At 38.2% G+C, this 17514-nt stretch overlaps 1 protein-coding gene across 3 annotated transcripts in view; it reads left to right on the top strand.

The window, feature by feature from the left end:
* Positions 1-16870, top strand: part of BASP1 (brain abundant membrane attached signal protein 1) — a 267975-nt gene extending 251105 nt beyond the window's left edge. For 2 of the 3 annotated variants that reach the window (XM_053466321.1, XM_053466320.1), the window contains one exon: positions 15258-16870. In XM_053466321.1, the coding sequence (XP_053322296.1) occupies positions 15268-15984 (717 nt within the window). In that variant the 5' untranslated portion in view covers positions 15258-15267 and the 3' untranslated portion in view covers positions 15985-16870. Of the gene's footprint in view, positions 1-1963; positions 2146-15257 lie in introns of those variants that run through there. The other variant, XM_053466322.1, reaches the window with a different exon arrangement.
* Positions 16871-17514: the final 644 nt, after the last annotated feature.

Below are 17514 nucleotides of genomic sequence, written 5' to 3'. Positions count from 1 at the left end.
TATTTTTACATTCGCTATTCTACATTTTTACATTCACTATTCACTAAGTGTGTCGTGTAACTACAGGTTTAAGTATATGGAAAAAAAGATTGTTAATAGATAGAGTTGGGGTGTTAGGTAATAACAGGATTATGCATCAGGCTCTTTAAACCGAATGCTTTAAAGACCTAGACGCACCACTCCTGTTATTACCCAAAACCTGAACTCGATCCAGAAACAATCTTTTTTGCAATCAAACTTAACAATCTAGTTAACAGATTGGAGGTGGAATAGCACCTTTGGGCTAGACTGACAGGTATTTGTATAAGCCTTTGTCACAGGTGTGTTCAGCTCATCATGCATTTTAATCCTTACTAACAGATGAGGGGGAGAGCGTGCAGCGTTGCTTTACCATTGGAACTACCTTAAGTAGCACAGCTTCACCAATAAAAGCTACGAAGCAGAGCAGCAATAACTTAATGGGGAGGAATAATCAAATTATTGGAAGCTAAGGTGGCTGCTGATGTGGTATACTAATACAAGGGTTTCTAATATAAGTTTAAGAAAACACATTATACAGGCATATTTCAGACTATGAACTGTAAAATATAAGATTGGGTAACGACCTTTTTAACCAAAAAAATCACAAAGTTTTAAAGAAGGTGGTCTCGCCACATACCCTCTCTGCAGTGTGATGGCTGATTAGTGGGTCAAGGTAACGTATCCAGGTGTCTCTTTAACTGGCAATGCCTACAAAATATATCATTCATGGCAGCACTGATACCATCGCAACCACACAGAAAATCTCTTCTTTGTGTGTAGAAATTTGGCCACTTTAGCTTACAAATTAACCCATAATCATGCTTTGCATTACAACTCATAACGGTCACATGCTTGACTACTGATTTGTGTTGGTAGTTCAAATTATTAGTCAATCCTTGACATTCTGTACTCACATGTTTCAGAGTTCCAATTGCTAAATCCCCATCACAAATTTCATATTGTGTATATCCTGCTTACTATATCCGTAAGATGTATACACATAAAGCAATCCTTTCATGTGATGCCTCTCATGAGTTTACAACCATTGCACATAGGATTACGGCTAATGCAAGTCATTATGTGTAATACGGTATTTCGACATACTGTCGTCAAATTTGAGTTAAAGGGAAATGACCATGGTGGTTACAATAATAGAGCAATGTTCCTAATTCTGTAATTGGCGATTAGTGTTAAAAGGGACACTTCAACCTCCTGAAAAAAAAAATACTTTTAAACATTTCTAACCCCTTAAGGACAATGGGCGGTCCCTAAACCCATTGAAAACAATGCATTTTGAGCCCGTACATTTACTGGCTTTGTCATTAAGGGGTTAAAATGCATTCTTTAATCCTGCCACAAGAAACAATAATAGAACTTACCATAGTGAGAAGCTGCAGCTCCCCAGCTGCAACAGAATGCCTCCTCTGTGAGCCAGTGTTTTGCACCCCCCCCATCTGCTGCACCCCAAATAATAGGTAATGGAAACATGAACAAATAAAAAGATCATTCAGCTATCTTATGCATTAAAGTGCTTATGGCTGGAGTGTCCCTTTAAATTCAGCAGAATAGGCAGAAGTTCACTTTGAATTTCACTGCCCCTTTATTTAATAAATACTCATGTTATATAAAACAAGAAAAAATAATTGGATCACCTTGTTTTACGTAAGGACTTGTACGCATGTACCTTAGATCAAAGCCTGTACTTTATGTTACTATATATTGGTTTAGTTCCGAAATGTTGTAATTTAATTAGTCACTACCTCCCCCTTTGTAATATGTTTTTTTTAAGGGGAGGGCTGGTAACCTTCATATAGATTCCAACGATTCATTTCATTGAGTAGAGAGGGCTGATAGCGACCCCACCTCCGTAATACAAAGAACAGTGTGTATACTGTTCCAGATAATTGCAAATTCTAGTGTAGATTAGCTCCTGGCAGCTTTGGTCATATCGTGTTAGGGGTGGTTACGTTTCAAAGCCTCGCAGCGACCAAACTGGTTCAGAAGACAGCACCTGATCCACTGAAAGAAAGTACAGAACCGTTCCACCGCCTGCTGTTTTCAGCAAATGACTCCTGCGTTTGCCGGCGTGCTTGTTGATACAGATAGATAGTACCGTTTGTCCGGGTAAGTGTTTATTTCTCTGTATGTTTAACTTGCTTTTCTCTCCAATATCTTTTATACATGCCATATTATCAGATTCAATGTTCTGTTGTTTAAGCAGCACTTAGCAGTTTTTTCTATATTTGAAGGACACTTTAGGTAGCCTCATTTACTGTTTTACTAATTGCCCGCAAGTGGATATTGCTGATTAGGTAACTTTAACTCTCAAAGCAACTCCTATCATCTGGCTGGATATTTGTGATGGGAGCTTAACACCGCAACTCATATCATTACCAGAGAGTAACTGGCATGGATAGACTAGAGTTGTTGTCTATGTCCTGCATGGCTGACGTCCATGATCAGGTGTTTTAAGCTATTGAATATACAATATTGCAAGTAAGCATATGGGTTGGACCTCAATTGGGTGTTTAAAAAATTGATTTAACTGCCAAACCATCAGGTGTAAATTAGACAGCAAATGCATTAAAAATGTAATTTGTTTACCAGCGTTTGCGAGAACCTTATTTTGAGTCCTAATTTGATACTAAATTATTATTATTAAATGTACCTGTAACTTAGTTATGTGATCTGTAACTTTTTCCTCTCTGATAAAAACATAGTTAAGTCCTGAAGGGAACATGGTACAGGGGCTTCAATTTCTTGGGTAGAGTGGTCCTATCACCACAGCAATGGTATGGTCCAGTGAGAAGAATTTTATTGGCTTTTGAAGCGGTTGCACTGCACCCCCAAACTCTGCAGATATGTTGTACCAGTTCCCTTAGCTTAACTCTCCAAAATTATGTTCAGAAGTCATTTGAGTGGCTAAGAACCACCAGTTTGCATAAGATAAAAGAATAAATAAAATGTTTATCTTGTTCATTACAATATAGGATTTAAAGACATATGATACCACCACTTTCACTTTGCTGTTTAGATTACTAGGTACGATCTTTTCATATGTTTGGGTTATTCAATGTGTAAGTAGCTTTAAAGAACTCACTGAATTATACATTATACAGTGCAAGGCTATCTCCTGCAGTAGAAGCTCACTGAGCTTGGACCTCATAATTAATAGTGAAGTAAGGCAGCTGAAGCTCAGCTCTCCCATAAGTGAATAAACCCAAGAGTATAAGCGAACAATAAAATATTGGGCTATGGCCCCCTCGGGTATAAAGTGTTTTATAGCTTTTCAGGTTTTTTTGTTTCTTTAGCTTCTATCTCAGAAAAAAATATAACGTCTACATTTTCTCATTGTTTGGTGATGGCACAACTGATAAAGGTTGGCAATTGCACTTCAGTTATTACCTTATGGTTTAGTGATAAAGCATCTCATTGTCCCTATTTAAATTAAGGCTGTCCCCCTTATGCGGAGACCACTTCCGTCTCCTTTCACGTGGCTTCGCTTCTCTAACGCTAGTCCTTGTGTGTGTTCAGCCCTAACTTCCGCCGCACTTCTGCAAAAAGGTCAAGCTTCTGGACACACCATGCTCCCATTTGGAGGAACTCGTAAGAGGTTGTCCCCATTACTCTGCTCTTTTGCGGAAGTACCCCAAGAAGCCATAATATTGAATACGGATTTGCAGAGAAAGAGACTCAATTCTGCACTTTCGCTCCAAATCTGTCTACAACATTATGGCTTCTTAGGGTACTTCTGCAGTCATTGGTACATCCTCTCCCCCGTTCCTACAACTGAGGGGGCAGGTGTTCCTGGAAGCTCCGTTGTGCTGGGAGTCGGGACTGAACACATAGGGACAAATGAAAGACAGCTGACAAGGAAGGTAGACATTGAGTGAAAAAACACTGTCGCTTTCTAGTAATGTTTCCTTGTTTTGCTTTTTATTATTATTGCATTTTCTTTAACGCCAAACTTTAGGGGTGCGGCCTATATTCTGTAATATAAAAAGGAAAAGTCTCTTCATTTTTTTTTTTTTTTTTTTTTTTTTTTATTATTTCTATATAGTAGTATATTGTAGCATTGAAGATATCAGGTCACATTGTTCTATAATCTTTGTTCAACTTCAGGTCGTCATTGTAGGCAGCCATGTGATATTTGATTACAACCAAGCACGACGCTGAGCACATGATTTATGGCCATTCCGATGAAGTCCTGGTTTTATGCAACTTCCATCATGATCAACCAGTATCTGTGTGCCAGAGACTGGAAAAACATAATTGTGGAAGACAAGTTACAATGAAAGTAGCAGGGTGGGATGGTAAGGAGAATCTGGTAAAGCCGTCCAAGAGAGATTAGTCTTTAGTTGAAGTTGATCCCTTTTAGTGGACCACAGAGAAAAAGATATAGAGGCAAATAAGTTTAGGGACATGCGGGTCTTCTCATTCTATCTAAAGAGTAATCCTCTGAAATCCAGAAAGCTTGTATGACTTGTAAAAACTCGTATTTCTTATTCAGTGAACCCCATTTGGATTAATGTTTAGAACACAAATCGTAATTTTGAGTTTTGATTCCTTAAAAAGTCCTTCTGACTCCTTGATCTTCAGTATAAGCGGCATCTTTTATATCTAAGGATTTTCTTAACCTCGCCCTGCAATCTGAAAATAATCTATATGTAGTATACATGTCATGTAGGCTTAATAATCAAGCTTTGGTGGAGATGTTTGGAAGACATTTGAAAAGCTGATATGCTCGAAATCTAGTAAGAGAAACCGGGTGTAGGCGGCTTTTGCTAGTAGTGTAAGGGAGGTAGAAATGGTTCACCTATATTTGCATTGTACCATGCTTTTTGGATTTTGCCAGGGTAACTATTTGCAATGATAATTTCCCTGGGACACTGACTCACATTATGAATACACATTCATAAAATATATCAAAAGTGGGATGTGTTTGTTCTAGGTGTGTTCAATAAACTCGGTGCAAACTTCATGTGCATGGGTGTGGGATGACTGTGCTTCTTATAGTGATGGTCAATGAGATAAAACAAAGGACTGTAATTCTTAAATAGTCCTTTTATAGAAACTAGAAATGTGGCATATGAGGTTATGAGCAAACAATAGGTAAAGAGAACAAACAGTGGGAATTTATCTCTGTACTGTGTTTAACAATGAGACGTGAAAGTGACATCAAGCCAAAAAGAGCAGTACTAAATGTCTCCACAGAATGTTTCTTTGTGGCGACTTGGGGGTTAAATTAAGCATAAATTAATGTTCACACGGCTTCTTTTAACAGAGTTGAGTTTACCTACAGGGTGGTGAAAGCCTTTGAAGTTGGCAGTGTGTCACCACCTTACAAAACAGCTCTAAATCGATAAAGTGCCCCTTGAAATATCTAGATGCCACCATAGAGGGTTTTTTGTTACTTTCTAATAGCCAGTATTAAAAAAAAAAAACAAAAAAAAACCCAGAAGTAAAATTGAAAATCAGAAACAAGTCAAAAGTTGAAGACCAACCAACACCACGTCGTGTTGGGACTGTCAAGCTCTCTATGTAATTCTAGATGTACATATAAATGTAGGTTTTAGCCTCTGTGTAAATAAATGTTTTAATTTTAATATACTAGTAGCATTTCATGTGAACCACCGGTAATAGCCGCAAAATATTGCTGTGCCAACATGTACTCATTATGTATTATAGAAGTGCAGTGAAGTGAATGTTGTCAGTCACAAAAACGATGAGTTTGGCTTGTTTCAGATAGTTGGGTGCCAAATAGGTTGGAAGCAGATAGTTCCAGACACAGTTCAAGTAATTTAATGAGTTCCAAATGTTTTTCTGGAAAGTGGCAGTGTTCTTATACTGAATAGCTATTGCGAGCCATGCCACTAAACTACATTTATGTAGAATTTTAGAAACCCTTTTCTTTAATATACTGTTTAGTTCATCAATACAGTAAAAACAACGTGTTTTGTTGTAAAAGCAGTTTCATCTGTATTAACCATATAATAGTTTATTTACATTTGGCATAAAACTGAAGAACATTACTTCTAGACCTGCACTCCATGAGTCACCTGGGAAAATGTTGGTTCATGCGGCATTTAAGTCATGGCCACCTATCCCTCCTACCGTAGCAACATCTGATAAAGTGGTCACATGGCCTTAAGCTGTGCCTACATTTTTATAGGGCTGCAACTAACGATTATTTTAATAATCGATTAGTTGGCCGATTATTTTTTCGATTAATCGGATAAAAAAAATGAATGTAAATTTTTCATTTATTTAAAATAATTTACTAAACAAATGATGTTAAATACAAACAGCAGAATAAAAAAACTTTGATAATACATTTCTTGTCTTTATTTCCCAACCAGCCCCCCAATATATGCACATTTGAGCCCAGGCTTGCTACGCTGCCTCCCAGACATGCCATGCTGCCCCCCCACATATGCCACACTGCCTACCACAGCACTCCACGCTGCCTCCCACATATACCACTCCACGCTGCCTCCCACATATGCCACGCCACGCTGCCTCCCACATCTGCCACTCCACTCTACCCCCCACATGCCACTGTGCCTGATACGCCTTATACCCCCTGAAACACCACTCCATCCTCCCCAGACATGCCACCATGCCCTCCCCACATATGCCACGCCATGCTGCCTCCCACATCTGCCACTCCACAATGCCTCCCACAAATGCCACGCTGCCTCCCACATCTGCCACTCCACGCTGCCTCCCACATCTGCCACTGTGCCTGATACGCCTTATATCCCCTGATACCCCACTCCATCCTCCCCAGACATGCCACCCTGCCTCCCAGACATGCCACTTCTCTACCCCCAGATATGCCACTTCTCTACCCCCAGATATGCCTTATACACCCTGACACACCACTCCGTCCTCCCCAGACATGCCACACTGCCCTCCCCACATATGCCTTATATACTGTATATGCCTTATACCCCCAGATATGTCACTTCACTGCCCCCAGGATTTAGATTCCCCTAAATTAACCCTAAACTCCCCATTAACCATAACTGCCCCTAAATTAACCCTTACACCCCCTTAACCACAGCATCCCCTAAATTAACCCTAAAGACCCCATCAACCACAGCATCCCCTAAATTAACCCTAAACACACCATTAACCACAACTGCCTCAAATTAACCCCAAACACCCCATTAACCACAGCTGCTCCTAAATTAACCCTAAACACCCTATTAACATAACTGCCCCTAAATTAACCCTAAACACCCCACTAACCATAACTGCCCCTAAATTAACCCTAAACACCCCACTAACCATAACTGCCCCTAAATTAACCCCCACCTCCCCTAACTTTCAGTAGCCCAAATATATATATATATATATTACATACATATATACACATATATATATATATATATATATATATATATATATATATATATATACATATACTTACAGTTAGATGAGTGTCACAGCCATGTGGTTCTGGCCTGGAGAAGGAAGGGGCGGGGCCAGTTGTCACAGTGATTACAGGGAGGGGGAGTAAGTAGGAGCTGCTGCGGTGAGACGGTGAGTCAGACTAAACGGATTATATAATGAGGGGGATTTTTCAGAGCGTTTGCTCTGAAAAAACCCTCATTTTATAATCGATAATAATCGATTCAACTAATCGATAATGAAATTCGTTGCCAACGAATTTTATTATCGATTTTATCGATTAGTTGTTGCAGCCCTACATTTTTATAAACAAAATTGAGCGATGTCTTTGTCTAAAATATTTCATCATCAGCAATTTTGTTGTCTTAAGATAAAATATAGGAAAAAATTATTTGGGGTTGAGCACCTTTACTATGTTAAGATAAGAGTTCTCGTCAGGGCTGTCTATGGAACCCAACTATGCACAGTGTAGGTCTGTGCAAGGGGTGCACAGGAGATGAGGGAGAAACTGTTAGAGGTCTGTTAGAGGACCCTTCATTAGGATGTTGGATAGGGTATGCCAGGGCATAGCCTCCCACTTAACTTAAGTGCCATGCCACCTTGCAGTGCTCAGCTTCCCAGCATTGTTAGGTGGCATTGTGGCCTCTGTAAAATAGGTCTGTGTTGCAGCAGTAGGCTGATCAGTAGCGGTAAGAGGATCTCCCCAATTGGCTGTTGATCCTCACTGCTCCTTGGGAAAGCAGGACAGTGCCTCTAAAAGGGGACTGTCCTGGGAAAAATGGGACAGTTAGGAGATGTGATTAGAGGGTCAAAGTACCCCCTTAACATACATATATATAACTGTTTTATTGTATATCTGGGCCTATTGCAAAAGCACGGATTATGTTTTCCCCCCACTTTTTAAAAAAAAAATATATTGCTGCTAATAAGTACCATAGAAATGTACGTCTCTTCTTTTTTACAAGAGTTATGTAACCCACTCATAATTGTGACCTGAGTTTATTATTTTCTTTTTACTGTTTATGCTTGGTTTAGAACCTGATCTTTGTTTCCGTCTTGCAGTTGGAAATATGAGGTAGTCTCCTAGATTTCGTTTATATGCTTTCATTGGATAAAATATCTTTTGGACCAGGTGTTTCTTCTTTAGCCGCAATATTAATGAGCTTGCCTCTGAGGTGATGGTTGCTAGCCTTCCCTTGGCACCTAAGTTTGTTTATCCCTGATTAATTGGTTACATTGCTGTTTAACCATTTAATTGCAGAAAATATACATACTATAAAATATATTATTTTAAAAAAATGTACAAATTACAAAAGTCTTTGGATATGTTTTCTAGAATACTGTGTCTACCAACAAGGCGTGTTTACGCCACATTCCCATACACAAGCTTAAAAACAAGTCCCTTTTGGAAAGCATTTCTCCCACCGGTAATCAATGAAAATAAACAATGCCTCTGTGATTTCTGTTGTGTAAAAGCTTATCTCAAATAGGAATATTCACATAGCCTGACAAAGCAAACAATAGCCAAGTAGAGATGTATTTAATAGGCTTCCCTATTGTATACTTTTCAAATCGTGTTTAATGGAGGAAATGTGAAAACACTTCAAGAATGTGGTGAATTTTCTCTAGAGAAAGTTTGCAAAATAGTTTGAAGAAGAGATCCGAGGTCCTGAAGGATTATGTGAAAGGTATCACTTTCTGCTAAAGACCCAATCTTTTCTTGGACAAATACAGCTATATATGCAGAAAATATGCAGCAATATATATATAATATATAGGTTAACAACATTTACTGTTGTGACTGTAATAATTCCCTTTCTTTATTGCAAAAACCATTTTGGCCATGAGACCAAGGTTGTGAACTTCTCAACTACTGCTGACGACACTCGTCGGAAGCTCTTAGAGATTGCCAAATCTAGGGCGCTGGAGTCTGTGCCATGGCCTTTTTATGTGTCCAAAGTACCAATTACATTTGCTTCTCCCTTAGAAGCTTGGCCAGAAATGTCTGATTGCCAAACCCTAGGATCTGTATGAATCCGTTCTTTGTTGGAATACAGATACACATTTTTCACTTGACTTTAAATGTGTTTGGCTACAAACTTCTTATTGGTAACCTCTGCTTATAGAAACATAGAAAGTGATGGCAGGTAAGAACCATTCGGCCTATCTAGTCTGCCCAGCCTCTGAATATTTTCTTTATTTAAGTGTATATCATATTTCTTATTAGCACTCATAGGCTGTGAGTTTATATATAATATATAATTGGTATAGCTAAATACATATTTTGAGACCTATATTGCTTTTTGACCTTTTCTTGAACTTTGACATGGCAGTTCTTTTTTTGTGTAAAGGTACATTTTTATTTAGATAAAATATATTCTCTTGGTGATGCTTACTTGGGTAAAAAAAAATTCAATAGTTCAGTTGCAACAATTCTTTTTAGAAAGAAGTATTCTTCTGTTACCATTGTCCTGCTATGGGTACCTGAAATGATAGGCTATGGCTTTACCCCCTTTACATCCAGCTCTACTCTTTCCTGGGTTCTATACAATGTGGTAGAGTGAGGGATAGAGCTCTGGGCAAGTCCTTTTGTTCTGAGATTCTACTATTCATACCGTACCTATAGAACCAATAAGACACCAAGCCTCCTTAAAGCTATCTGCACCAACTCTCCGACATTATCATCCCCACCCACTGATTTTCTGATCCAGATTTGTTCTTAAGTGTTTTTACTTGCTGTTGAGGTATTCAGGGTCAGAAGCTTACAACATGTCAAGTAGACTAGCTGGAAAGGTTCGGTATGTGAAGAAAGAAATGCGCTGTTGACCGCTCCATGTCTCCATATAACGGTAGTTCTTTTTGCAGCTTACCAAACAAGGGCAAGTCAAGCAAATCTATTTGTAATGAATAAGATTTTTATGATGCAGTGTTTGAGCCAATAATGTATTTACTTTTATGTGTTATTACTTGTGAAACCGACAATAGACCTGTACTTGTTTCTGACATGGTTACAATGGATGTTGTAATTCCAACCCAAAATATTTGCTGGTGAGCATGCAGCTGATAATTCCACAGATTCATGTATTTTGTATTAAATATTTCTAGTCCTAATTTTAACCCCCTTACTGCACACGTATATGGGGGACCTCCCGAAAATGTAAATGGACCACACAGCTGTCACATGCATTGAAGTGCTGTAGTGTCCTTTCTAATAAGCTTCTTTTTTTTTTTTTTTTTTAATGGAAAATAATGATAAAATAGTTTTGTGTTCCTTCAACTTTTTAGTTTGGACTATTTTTGTGAAGTATGTGAAAACAATAAAAATTAACTACTTAAATTTTAATTTCTTTACAGAATATGAATGGTTAAGACATTCATTTCCTAAGTGTATTTTGATATATTTACATAGCTTACACTAGGTTGTCGTCGTCTTCAGATGATATAAACCTTTTTTTTTTTTTTTTCTTCATGCCCAGGTGTGTTGTAAAACAAAGAGTGATTGTTAAGGTTAATATGCTTGAGAAGGAAAATACAATAGTTGGTATGAAACTGGGACCTACTATTTGGTGTGTATTAAAAAAGCAAATGTTTAAAAAAAATACTTTTCTGAGGAAGAATTCAGAATTAATGCTGAATACAACAGATGAAGCGGCCACAATTTTTAATTCTTTTGAGTGCTAGAGAGATAACCAACGCGTTGATGTTACCCAAACTACGTGTTAACGTTATAAGTGCTGTTTTAAAGCTCTTCAACATCTGAAGTCAACGGGAGATAAGCTTTAAGTGAAGTCGAGTGGAAGTAGGGGCTAAGCTTTCATTGAAATAACAAATGTGTGATTGGCTGCTGACGGTTTAATTTGCTTTAAAACAGATTGTTCGGTGGACGGACCCCGTTGATGCAGTGGGAGAGGCCTATAATGGTTACCATAGTTATGATTGAGTAGCCTAGTAGCTGAATAGTAACAGAGGTGGTATATCGCAGTGAATTCAGTGCCACTGCTTTGTATGGTGGAATGCATTTTCATTTCCTAGAGTTAAGCTTTATCTCCAGTAACTGAACATAGCCCAGTTTTGTCAACAAGCAAACACTGTAACGAGGTGAACCACTATCTCCGTTATTGGCTGGAAGGTGTATGTTTTTGTGTAGCAAATTCCATTATTTTAGTTCTGACTTCAGATCCTGAACAGCCATGATAATAGGCACTGCGCAGCTGGAATCCCATACATCAATCAAAATGTTATGCTTTGCTTTGGGCCAGATATGTCCATTTTTATGACCTGTGTACAATGTAATGTTTTAAAAAGATATTTATAATCCTTACGTACTCCTTTTTGTCCTGTGTGTCTAGTATTTGCAGTTGTGCCATCAGCCTACAATGAAAGGTGTATTTCTCTGATCCTCATACCCAGGGGCCTTCAGTATTCCATCCAGAGACTTCATAACTCAGATCTGATTATCAGGTCCTCTTGTATAAATTAAAAGGGACAATTTACTGCATGCAAAATAGCTGGAGGAGGTAGGGGCAAATGCATATGGGGAATTCAGCGGAATGCCCCCATGCATTTCCAAAAGCAACAGCCTAAACATGTCATATGATGAAGTGTCCCTTTTAATCTTTGAATGTTGGAGCAGTATTTGACCAGGCACACATGACCTGTGTGGGTCCCACCTACCCTTTGTCCCTTCCAATGCTATTTGGGGCTAGCCCCCAACTATGTTATCTATTTGCAAGACAAAACTTCTGCTACAGGAAGAGCATAGTTCACCCTGTATAATGTATAAATCAGCGCGATTTCTTCAAAGCCTCTTCACGCATTAAACTATTCATTATGTAGGACCAGCTCAGTCCTTCTTGCAGGAGAAAGTTCCCAGTGTTGGCCCTTCAGAATGAATTTTGAAATGGTAATGCTTTCACCATAACAGCTATAAATTTAATTAATTAATCCCTATGTGCTTCTAGAACTTTCTTAGCCTTGCACCTTCTATGGGAGCTCTTGGGGTGAGGGGTTTCTTGTCCTGGGAAGTCTCTTAAAAGCTAATCCCAGCTAGGAGTTTGGCAGCTAGCTCCTCCACCTGTTCTGTTGTCTGTTCCTAGATATACAAACAAAGGCAGTTAGTATAATTTATGCAAAGATTTTAACCCCACACGTTTTATGGAAAGATATCTACAGCAAGTTCCAGGTAACATGTAAAACTACAAATAAGTGACTTCAGGTGAAGCACTAAACATGTACTGGATAATTTGGTTATTAATACATGGGTTATAATGATTATTCTTGACTCTATATACAGCATATTACACCCCATGTCCCTACCTGTTAAACACCCATCCTCCCCTAATAAACATTGTAGTCTTGGAATGTAAATTCATTGATTCTGGTAATTGTGCAAAGCTGGGCTATGACAAGAATGACTCTCATTTTTAATTTTAATCCTCTCGCTGGCAGAACGGATTATCCAATCATGAGTCACAGAGGATTAGTTTTTATTCCCCGGCAGTTATACCACAATCCACATTTCTGTCATTTTGTATCCTGCTTCCTTCTTTACAAACGGTGATTGTGTTTTCACTGCTCCTACTAATATTTGTGATCTTGTGCCTCTGATTAGTCCTTAAAAAAAAAAAATAATAATATTCTGCATATTTCAAAATCTCAAACTTTTACAATATAGTTATTTATAACCAAAACCAAAGATCATCCGACCTATGGCTCTTGCAGTCTTCATATACACTGCAGGTCACATTTTATTGATTTTCACCTAAAAATAAGATATATTTTTAGATTCAACATCATATCCTCCCATTAATGTATGATTTAATGGGAAACCTAAAAAGTTCTGTGGACCACAGACTGCTTGCAGGCCGCTTTTGAGAACCACTGGTTTAGAACTGATAGATGGTTTGTTGGGTTTTGGATCTTTTTGTGCCATTCCTTACTGGGGGTATGAGTGGTAATGATACCAAATCTTTGAAACACACTTCTTGGCTACTTTTAACCTTTTAAATGCCAGGAGGAAAGCATGCCCTTTTAACACTCCAGTGGTGTTAAGTAAAGCACAACTATTTGAATCAATAAGCTATTTTACTCATGTAGAATGGGGCTGTCTTATTTATGCATTAAAACATTGCTCCCTGTACCATTTTATAGTTTAAAACCCCATTCTTCCTTTGCCAAGCAACTATGTACCATAGAGTGTAGCAACTCCACTTAAATAGTTGTTGCCTCTTCAAGTCGTCATTTAAAACAAAAATCAGGCTTAAAACGTGCTACCTGTTGAAGTTAGGGACAGTGAGAGAGACCAGCAATATGGATGAAACGAGTCGGTGACTACTACTCTATTGAGGATTTTTGGGGGGTTTTTTTTGTCGTGTGTCATGGAGGGACATATTTTTTAGCTTGAAGATTAGAAATAAAAGGCAAACGTTTTATTAAGGATGGTCTCTCTCACTGTCCTTAACTACAACAGGTAACACGTTTTTTTTCTTTTTTTCAAACAACCATGTAGTCTGAGACTGTCAATAGGAATCTATTGTATGCAGTACTGGGCTATTGAGGTAAAATCAGTCCTGGCACTTTAAGGCCAGCAGCTGATAAAATACAGATGTGCGGTTGCTCACTAAAAGTAGGTTTGAGTTGTTGTCAGGCACAGCTCATTTGGTGTTCGCGCGGTGTGCCTTATGGCTGCTCTCAGCCCAAATGTGTGACCTATTCAGGTACTTGCTTTTCAATTATACTGTCCTGATTTTAGATGTATTAATAACTGGTCAGCAAAATTCTGCGTTTTGGATGTGTGTGGGTTTCTGTGATTTCCTCTTGACCTCAGTAGGCAAGCAGCCGTCGCATATCTCTTCAATTGTGGCGGCAAAGTCTTGCACGTTTATATCCCCTCCTTGGGAGTAAAAGGTTGTGCCAAACTATGTTTCTAGCCAGCATTGTTTTCCAGAGAGTCGCTCCAACCTGGCCTTTTGCATATAGGATTTTAAGTTGAGGGACATTGCTGTCTTTCTACAACCACTCTGACCACTGTTGGAATTCAAGTAATATCTAGCTGCTACTCAACCCTTGTTGCATAACACAGCAAGTGTAGAGCGGAAACAGACCACCCAGATTGAGGTCACCTCGTAACTTTTTTTCTTTCTTTCTTGAAAAGTACCTCTGATTGTAACAAATCAAATATCTTCATTTTCTTAGGGTATATTAGTCCTCAAGTAAATTGTGATGTAAGAAGATCAAGCCTAAAATGTTTTAGCCTACCTGTCAGTAGAGATTAAAAATCTGTATGCTTACGCTTATCGCTTGTGACATTTAGTCATGCCTGGAGTTGATGGAAGATTGTGTTAGTGTTTTGCTGTGGCAGAATGAGGTCACGCTTAAACGCGGATTGGCTGACTTAGAGTGATCTATACTCCCGTTAAGATTGCTGTTGGGAAAAATGTTGTTAATGTCTTTCCTTTTGGGCTAATGCAAATTTGAAATAGTTGTAGAAAGTGCTGTTAATGTCTGTTTAAGGTAAAAGGTACAATGTTTTTGTGTAACATGGTTATGTAAAATGAACACAAGCAGTCTAATGGACCTGTCACCATTAAAGAAATAATATTTTTACGTGGAACCTTTTGGCACTTGTGTAGAGAAGTTACTTGGTGGGGAAAAAACACGTTTGGTGTCAAGACCCTTTTTTATAGATTTTGTGTGTAGAATATGCTACCAGAAGGTCTAATTCAGACATTGCCAATAGAACTAGTGACCTTATGATTTTAAATACGTTGTTTTGACAATGTTGTCAAAGTTTTTAATGTTTTGCATGTTTTTATTTACAGGGCTTTCATAATGGGAGGCAAGTTGAGCAAGAAGAAGAAGGGATACAATGTAAATGATGACAAATCTAAAGACAAAGACAAAAAGGCAGAAGGAGCGAATGGAGAGGAAGAAGGAGCACCCAAAGCTAATGAGGAGAACCAATCTGCTGTAGAGAATGCAGAGGCAAAGGAAACAAAAGATGAGAAGAATGATAAGGATTCTCAACCTGCAGAGAACAAAACAGAAGTCAAGGAAGGAGAGAATGATGCACCAAATAAAGATACAGTGCAAAAAACGGAGGGTGAGAAGACCGAGGCTTCCTCTGATGCTAAGGTGGAACCTCAGAACACTGAGCCACCCGTCTCTAAACAAGAGGAGCAGTCCGCTGCAGCTCCTGCTCCAGCTGCCAGCAGCGAAGCGCCAAAAGCCTCTGAGCCCAGTACTGAGGCAAAGGTATCCCAGCCTTCAGAAGCACCAGCAGCAAATAAAGTAGACGACAAGAGCAAAGAGGATGGGGAAGCCAAAAAGACTGAGGCTCCCTCAGCCCCAGAAGCCAAAAGTGAGGCCGCCCCAGCTTCAGACTCAAAACCTAGCAGTGAGGCTGCTCCATCTTCCGTGAAGTCTCCAGAAACCGAAGCACCTAGTTCTACTACCAAGGCCTCTGAGCCTGCAGGACCAGCTGATGAAGTTAAAGCACCTGAGGCCGCAGCAGCTAATTCTGATCAAACCGTAGCAGTTCAAGAGTAAAATGGACAGCCTGTTTGAAATAACCACTTAAAACAACCTGCAATGATGTTTTCTTCTTTGTTTTTGATTATTTGTTTTTTTCAGCTATACTAACAAACTTGATTTTAGATCTGAAATAAGTACATGTAATGCCCAGATGGGATATAAAAAAAAAAATCCAAATAGTATTTTTGTGGGAAAAAATGTACAAAAACAAAATACACATTCCACCTACTCTTGTTAATAAAACAAGTAAATTAAAGCAAAAAGGTATGCCAGTTTAGGATAGTTGTTTGTGAATCTTTTTACATCTAAACAGCTGCAAAGTAAAGTAATTCAGCATATTGTTGTTTCTTCTGCAATAAGATTGCAGGAGAAATGTTCTTGAATTTGCCCATAGGGCTTGTGCCAAGGCAATCAAATCTTTCTAAAACAAGATTATTTTTTTTATTTGCAGTCAATAGTATTTTTTTTTTTTTTTTTTTTTTTTTTTTTTAAATGCAGTGGATAATGGCCAAATTTTTTCCAAATGAACCCACTCTAGCTGTCTCTTATTCCTCTCCAGATATTTTGGGAGTAAAAGCATCCTCATCTTAGTCTACCTAGATTTCTCATGATGAATTAATGCATGTCTGTGGTTGGGTGCACCTGTAGTTCTGTTTATTGGTCAGTGGAAATTATAATAATAAAAAAAAAAAAGTCTGCGTTGATTTGCAGTTCCAGTTTTTCTTCCATTCTATGTCACAGACACCAACACAACACTTATTGGAAAACAAGTAATATAAAAAATAAAAAAAATAAAAATACAAAAAAAAAATTAAGGAAGATGTAAAATGGATGCATTGAAAATATATGTAATTGTATAAATGGTGCAACAGTAATAAAAGTAAAATAATTAAGACAAAAATGTTTAAAAGTTGAATCATTTTTTTCCCATATTTTTATTTTTTATGACTTTTCGATTGTAGTCATGTTTTTAGAAGCTTAATTAAAAATGTTTGGGGAGGAGCCAGGTTGGCTGTTGAGGAATTCATGAACAAAATACACTTGGTAAATTGAGATAATGGAGGCAATTAAGGCTGAGGGTTATTATTGACATAGGGTAGAGAAGCACAAGGAAGTAGAAATCAAATTAAAGCAAGGTATTATCTTTAACTTAATATATTATATTAACACAGTGGTTCTTACAATACAAGGGGTATGCCAAAACTAGAATCGACAGATGAAGACAAAGCAATACATTAGGCACAGGAGCTTACACTCCAGGGTAACAAACGTTCCATAAAAATTGGATTCCATTTAATTCATGTCTAGGACTTCTCATGGTGATTTTCTTTAGCACAAATGCCAACTAAAGTATAAAATAATTTTGGAATCTATGTTCCTCTAAGTTTACTGTTTGGGAGTAAAGACGTCCAGTAATTTTGGTGATAAAGGAGAGAATGGGCCACCACAAGAATGCCAAGAGAACGTTGCACAAGAGACCAGGTATGTAAATGATTTTTTTTTTTATACATTTAGTTTGTAGACTATTGAGTCAAGTTTTTAGAA

Source organism: Spea bombifrons, chromosome 5 (assembly GCF_027358695.1).
Source record: "Spea bombifrons isolate aSpeBom1 chromosome 5, aSpeBom1.2.pri, whole genome shotgun sequence".
Taxonomy (NCBI): Eukaryota; Metazoa; Chordata; class Amphibia; order Anura; family Pelobatidae; genus Spea; species Spea bombifrons.
The sequence above is the reverse complement of the archived record's forward strand: the minus strand, read 5'-3'. Positions and strand labels throughout refer to the sequence as shown.